The sequence below is a fragment of the Setaria italica genome, chromosome VII (assembly GCF_000263155.2).
Source record: "Setaria italica strain Yugu1 chromosome VII, Setaria_italica_v2.0, whole genome shotgun sequence".
Lineage (NCBI taxonomy): Eukaryota > Viridiplantae > Streptophyta > Magnoliopsida > Poales > Poaceae > Setaria > Setaria italica.
Window position 1 is genome coordinate 3,107,055 of NC_028456.1, and position 7,288 is coordinate 3,114,342.

Consider the following 7,288-nt stretch of genomic DNA (forward strand, 5'->3'; position numbering starts at 1 on the left):
ACTCATCACCGTGCAAAGTGCAGATCAAACTGTTGCAATCGTAGTACTAACCATACATTTGACAGACAATTCATATAGTTAGGCACCCTTCCCCACCACCGTAAGATGTGATCTGAGACCCTAGGGGCATGGCGTGGCATCTTTTACACAGCAATTTTTTCTCTATAATATATATGCGTCACAAGTCTAAAAATAAAGCATATATCGCCAACTAACTAAGATCAGATTTCTTAAAACAACAATTACTCTTACGCCAGCGTGAAACAAAAAACCAAATGCCAGCGCTACTAGCTACCACAACATCCCTGGGCATCTATCGGATGAACCTAGGCCAACCAAAATCCACACCCAACCTAAGGAACCAAATCCGTCCGCGAACCCTTAAGATGGATCACGCTATCAAAGCACACCCTAAATAGGCAGATCAAAACCGCATGACTGAAGCGAACCAGATGGGGATGGGGGTGGATCGGGAGGAGAGGTACTCACTAGTCTTCTCCCGCTTGCCGCTCGCCCACTTGGTCGTCGGCTCCGTAGCTCGCCGCCGCCGCCGATGGATGGATGGAGATGGAAACGCAGGAGCCAGGAGGGGACGGGTCTGGAGAGTCACAAGGACAGAGAGAGAAAGGGATGTTATGGGCCTGAACTGAGAGATAAATGGGCCGAGCCCATTTCAAGGCTCTAATGTTTCCAGCCCACGGTTAGAATAAGACGACGGGCTTCTGGAACTTGCGCGTTCAGGTGCAGCCGTCTTTTCCCGTTCCAGAACACTCGAGCGCCACCCCAGCGAGCGCGCGCTCTACTGGCATGGCGAGCGGCGGCGGCGGCGCTACGGCGCGGATGGACCCGGAGGCGGCGACGGAGCTGGTGCGGAAGGGCTCCACGCTCCTCCTGCTCGACGTTCCCCAGCGCATCCTCTTCGGAATCGACACCCAGGTCGGTCCGATTCTCCCCGCAACAACCCTCCCAGCGCTGTTCGTGCGTGCGTCAAACAATTTGACGGGATTCGCCTCAGCCTGCTTCCTGTTCTTCTACAGGTGTTCTCTGTCGGGCCCAAGTTCAAAGGGATGAAGATGGTGCCGCCGGGGCCGCATTTCGTCTACTACTGCTCCTCCAGCAGGTACCAATATGAGCTACTCGTAGCTAGTAACTACAATCCCCAATTCTCACCACATGTGGACTAACTGTTATTTGGAAACGAGGTGGATGGTTTGTGCTCAAATAACGCAAAGGAAAACTAATACTATATTGCAATAATCGATTTCCTTTCCTAATCAGTTACAATTACTTGTGCTACTAATCCATTCATGTAGACTGTCAGATAGAAATATTAAAAGATTAAGCAACAGAAAGCATGTTTCTTAGAGTTTGAGGTCCGCTTTTTTGGGGGTATGTGCAAGTGAGCGAGATATCCTATTTTTTCTCTTTTACTTTGAATTGCTCACAATCTTAATACTTTTATGCTGCACATGGCACAAAATGCTACAATGCTAACATAACTCATTTCCTGCAATAATGGCTCCCAACAGGCTTAGAGAGTAGTACTGCTTTCCCCCTTCACTTGTTTGATCCCACCATGCAACGTTCTTGAAACTGTTTTTGTGCTGCGTAAAATGGGAAAGTATTGGTGTGGATGCTCTGTTTGTTTTACTTTCATTTGCCCTGCAGTCTGACGGTCTGTATATGTAATACCATTGCTTTATCTAATACAGTATGCTATGCTGTACTGACCATTTATCCACAACCTAAACACTTCTAGGAGTGGGAGCGAGTTTGCACCTACTGTTGGTTTCTTTGTTACTATGCAGCCATCTGAGGTACTTCTCCCTATTGACCCAAAGCATGTTTATAAGTTTATTGACAGCAGAGGGATATTGCACTGATTATTCTTTATAGGATTAAAATGCATGTTATTCCTTGATTTTTTTGGCAGCTTGTCACCTGTCTGTTTGGATAATTTGTCTTTGTATATTTGAGATGAACTATTGAATTGATCAATAAATCTATTAGATAAACAACTCGTATTTCTTTTATTATATATAGGCAGGGGGTATCAAATAGGATAGTGAACCATAATGTAAGGCATTTTATGTTTATCTGTACCCTTCATTTTTGTACTGTAGTTCCCACTTTTTTCCCTTTTATATTAACTATTAAACAGAAAAATGATGCCTTAGATTCCCAAGCTATAGCACCATTCCAAATAGTGCATAGTTCATACTTGTATTTATATGTATGTGGTTCCTCTGCCCTGCCCATTTTCGTTCAATTTATCCCAATGAAAGGGACTGGAGGGATTACAATTTTTTTTTCAGTTTATAGGATGTATATATGGAAAGCATGTAAAGAAGTGTAGGGTAGTAATATGAAGTAGAAGCAGGGGCGAAGCTACACTACAATCAGTTGGTGCTAATGCACCCCCCAAATGTTCAAAAAACAGTTACTATACTTAATTTTTCACCATATATGCACCCTCCTTAGCTTAACACTATGCACCCACAAGGCAAATGCAATCCCCTCCGATTTGCTCTAGCTTCGCCACTGAGTAGAAGAATAATGAAAGAGAAATGATAATCAAAATGCATTCCGTGTTGAAGTGGATCTATGTTTTGTTGACCAGAAATAACAAATACTGATGGCACTTGATTACACTTTTACATATATACCCATCTTCTGTGTGGTGTTTTTCAGGTGATTGTTCGAAAGTGGGACGCACAAGAGGAGCGGTTAATAAAATTGTCAGAAGAGGAGGTGATATATCAAACATTATTAGAACCTTTAAGTTATTTCTTGACCTATCCCATTGAACAGCTAATAGAAAATGTGAAATTGTACTTTTACATGATAATGGACATTTTGACCAAAGAAACTGTATCTGCAAGAGGTACCAATGGATTGATGTGAGATGTAGTGGCACTGTAGGTAGAGTAATCTGTTATCAATGATGCTTGCAAGAAGCACTATTCATGATCTGCTTCAATTATTCTTATCATGTCTTACTTCTCACCTTTTTATGCATACTACTTCTCACCTTATTCTACTGGAATCAGATTATATTAGCCTATGTTTATTTAAGATAAACAAATGCATTTTGCTATATGTTATTGTGGCAGCTTCAAATTCTCATAATTTTTCTTTGCTCCATGGCTTTGTTCTCTGTGAACTCTTTCCCTTGTATATTTATAAGCATACAAGTATACAACGCCTAACTCAATTTTTTGATAAGGCACAAGATGGATGGCCTCAACTGGAATAGGACCTCTGTAGTCTGTATATTCCTATACTGGGTCTATACAAAATGTGACTAAAAGTAACAGAGAATATGCAATGCATTTAGTTTAGAGAATCTATGCTTAAGCTCAGCTAGTTTTTCTTACGTGTGTTGTCAATGATAACAATAATATATGGAACATGCCTTCTCATTATACTGAAGCTTATTTTCTGGTAGGAAATCAGATACTCTGAAGCAGTAAGGCGCTTCGAGTTTGATGATCAGCTTGGACCATACAATTTGGAATCTTATGGAGATTGGAAACAACTCTCGAACTACTTGTCACAGAGTACCATTGAACGTCTTGGTATGAGATGCATTCCTTGTTTTTTTTCAGCTTTGATTGTTGCGGAAAGGGAAAATTGGTTCCATAGCATCGAAAGATCGCCACATTCGAAAAATACCATTGAAAGCTTGCCATTTCGTAAAATACCATTGAAAAGTTAACCGTCAACTAGAAATAGCATTCCATGACGTGCAGAGTGTAGAGAGATAGAATATGGGGAAACACCACGCACCCCAATGAGGCGGGTGACCTCTATTATATAGCCAATATGGCTTGTTGTACAAGCTATACAATCATTATACAAGGAAAGCTATAAATCAGCTATATACGGTTATACAATGCCTAATACCCGCCCGCAGTCGCAGCGGGAGGTTCCCGGACGCAAAGATTGGATCCAAAATCAGCGAACAGCTGAACTGGAAGGCCTTTTGTCATGATGTCCGCGAACTGATGGGATGAAGGTACATGAAACACTCGAACCTGTCCCAAAGCAACCTTCTCCCGGATGAAGTGAATGTCGATCTCAATATGCTTCGTGCGTCGATGATGAACCGGATTGACTGTCATATAGACAACACTCACATTGTCGCAGTAGACAACAGTGACCGAAGCGAGGGGGACGTGGAGCTCCTGTAGAAGCTGTCAAAGCCAGCAGCACTCTGCAACAGCATGAGCCACAACCCAGTATTCAGCCTCAGCATTGGACTAAGACACTGTGCTCTGGCGCTTGGAGGATCAAGACACCAAGTTATTCCCAAGATAGACGTAGAAGCCGGAGGTGGAACGTTAAGAGTCCGGGCAACCAGCCCAGTCCGCATCAGAGTAGGCTGTCAAGGACTGGATAGGGCCGGTGCTGATGTGAAGCCCGGAGGATAGGGTGCCCTTCATGTAGCGTAGAATGTGCTTGATTAGCGCAAGATGAGGCTCGCGGGGATCGTGCATGAACAGGCACATCCGCTGAACTGCATACGCCAGGTGAGGTCGAGTCAAGGTGAGGTACTGGAGGGCCCCTACAAGACTCCGGTACTCAGAGCCGTCCTTGAGCTTGTCGCCATCTGTCGCTGAGAGCTTGGCATGAGTGTCAACAGGAGTCGCGTGGAGTGACACTCAGCTATGCCGGCGCGTTGGAGAAGGTTTAGGGTGTACTGTCGCTGGGATAGGAACATGCCATCTGGGGAGCGCGTGACGGAGATGCCGAGGAAGTGACGAAGATCACCAAGATCCGTCATGGGGAACTCGGAGTGAAGGCGAGCCATGATGTGCTAGAGGAGCATCGAAGACGAGGCGGTGAGGACGATGTCGTCGACGTAGAGCAGCAAGTAGGCGAGGCTCGTACCCTCCTTGTAAACAAAGAGGTGTCCGAGGTCGAGGCAACGAAACCAATCTGTCGCGGAAGGAGGCGAACCGCTGGTACCAGGCCCGAGGCGCTTGCTTGAAGCTGTATAAGGATTTCTGCAACAGACGAAGCCGAGAGGCTGCTGGCAGTAGATTGTCTCCTCGAGATGGCCGTGAAGAAAGGCGTTCTTCACGTCCAGCTGGTGAATCGGCCAGGCATGGAAAGTGGCGATGCTAAGGACGGTCCACATCGTCGCTGGTTTGACAACCGGGCTGAACATCTCATTGTAGTCGATGCCGTGTCGCTGGGAGAAGTCGCAAACCACCCAGCGTGCCTTGTGATGAGCAAGGGAACCATTTGCATGGAACTTATGTTTGAAGATCCACTTGCTCGTCACAACATTGGCGCCGGGGGGCCGCGGAACGCGCCAGGTGTTGTTGTCGAGGAGCGCCTGGAACTCGTCGGCTATGCCGCACACCAGTTTGGATCAGCCAAACCGATGTGCCGGAATGAGCGAGGGTGAGGTCGAAGAAGCTGTGGTCGAGAGGTTCCTGTACTGCACCCGCTGGATGGTCCCGGTGGCCGAGCGAGTGACAGGGCAGTGAGCTGGCAGCATAGGGGGTGCCGGTGGTGCTACAGCCGGCGCGGCAGGAGGCGCCGGCGATGCAGGAGCTTGCGTAGGAGCAGGGGCCGTCGGGAGCGGCTGACGGCTATAGATGAGGTGGAAGTTGCGCCGTAGAGGAGGCAGGAGCCACTGGTGCGGCCCAACGGGTGGAGATGGCCCGCCGGCTGGTGAGCGTCGCGGCTCGGTCACAGACCCGCCCGGTCTGAGCTGAGGCGAAGCAGCCTGGGGCGGCAAGCGCACAACCGGGCCACGGACCAAGATGGCAGGGTCATCGTCAGGAAGCTCTTGCAAAACAAGGGGTGAGGGCCGCGGCTGCTCAACGTCCGAGGACGGAGCGACCGAGGTAGTAGCAGGAGAACCAGAAGGTCTCGACAGGAGAAAGTCGAGCTGGGATGGTGGGGTGGGGTGGGAGAAGGGAAAGGACTACTCATCAAAGACGACGTGTCTAGAGATGATGACGCGGCGAGTGGTTAGGTCAAGACAGCGGTACCCCTTGTGGGAGGAAGGGTAGCCGAGGAAGACGCAAGCGGTGGAGCGAGGAACTAGCTTGTGGCGTGCCGTGACAGAGGTTGGGATAGCATAGACACCCGAGAACATGAAGGTGAGAGTAATCGGGGGGCTGCGCATAGAGGAGGCGAAATGGAATGTCATTCTGAATGGCTGAGTAGGGGCGCCTATTCAGCAGGTATGTGGCGTAGGCAAAGGCCTCGACCCAGTATGTGGCGGCTATGGAGGAGTGAATGAGCAAGGTGCGAGTCACGTTATTAAGAGTGCGGAGGACACACTCTTCTTTCCCATTCTGGGGAGGTGCATATGGACACGAGAGGCGCAAGTGGATACCCTGAGAAGTCAAAAAATGTGAGGGTCTTATTGACAAACTTGGTCCCGTTGTCAGCTTGGATGCTTCGAACAGGAAGACTGAACTGCGTGTGAGCATAGGCGTAGAAAGCAGTGATGTGCGAGGCGACTTCAGACTTGTGAACTAGAGGAAAAGTCCAGTAAAAATGCGAGAAATCGTCCAAAATGATTAGGTAGTAGCGATAACCAGAAATGCTAGCTACAGGAGAAGTCCAAACATCACAATGAACTAACTCAAAAGGAGTAGAACTGCGAGAGCTAGAATGGGAAAAAGGTAACCGCACCTGTTTGCCTAACTGACATGAATGACATAGAGTATGGCTGCCTTTATCACAAGCAATCGAGGAATTCTGTCTAAGTGTATCGATAGCGGCAGGACCAGGATGACCAAGACGAAGATGCCACAAACTGGAGGAGATGGTGAGGCCGACGTGGGGCGCTGCAAAGCTGGTTGCTGGAGGCATGGTGTAAAGATCGCCGGCACTATTGCAGCGAAGGAGCACGCGTCTGGTTGGAAAATCCTTGACTAGAAAAACCAAATGCGTCAAACTCTATGGTGCAGTTATTATCCTTAGTAAATTGACGAACAGAAATCAGGTTATGGATTAAAGAAGGAACAATAAGGATATTGTTTAGGCGAAAGTGTGAGGTGGGGGTGGTGAGGGTGGAGTTGCCATGGCACGTGACAGGAAGGGTTTGACCATTGCCGACTGTAATGGACGAATGAGAGGGAGGGAGGCGGGAAAGAAGAATACCATCCGAAGACGACATGTGGCCGGAGGCACTGGAGTCGACCACCCAGCTGCCGTTCTGCAGCGCCATATAGTTCAAGGTAGCAACCAGCCCTGTCTGGTCCTAGGTTGGCGCCTGGGGGAGGTGTATGGGCGTGGGCTGCGGGCGTACCAAATGGAC

General features: G+C 48.1%; 1 protein-coding gene across 3 annotated transcripts in view; it reads left to right on the plus strand.

Annotated features, from left to right (window-relative positions):
- The first annotated feature begins 747 nt into the window (after window positions 1-747).
- The window catches only part of LOC101765473 (protein AAR2 homolog), a 17,417-nt gene continuing 10,876 nt past the window's right edge, over window positions 748-7,288 (plus strand). For all 3 annotated transcript variants that reach the window (XM_004974982.2, XM_004974981.2, XM_022828744.1), the window contains exons 1-5: window positions 748-936; window positions 1,038-1,120; window positions 1,760-1,817; window positions 2,692-2,751; window positions 3,449-3,578. In XM_004974982.2, the coding sequence (XP_004975039.1) occupies window positions 808-936; window positions 1,038-1,120; window positions 1,760-1,817; window positions 2,692-2,751; window positions 3,449-3,578 (460 nt within the window). In that variant the 5' untranslated portion in view covers window positions 748-807. The remainder of the gene's footprint in view (window positions 937-1,037; window positions 1,121-1,759; window positions 1,818-2,691; window positions 2,752-3,448; window positions 3,579-7,288) is intronic.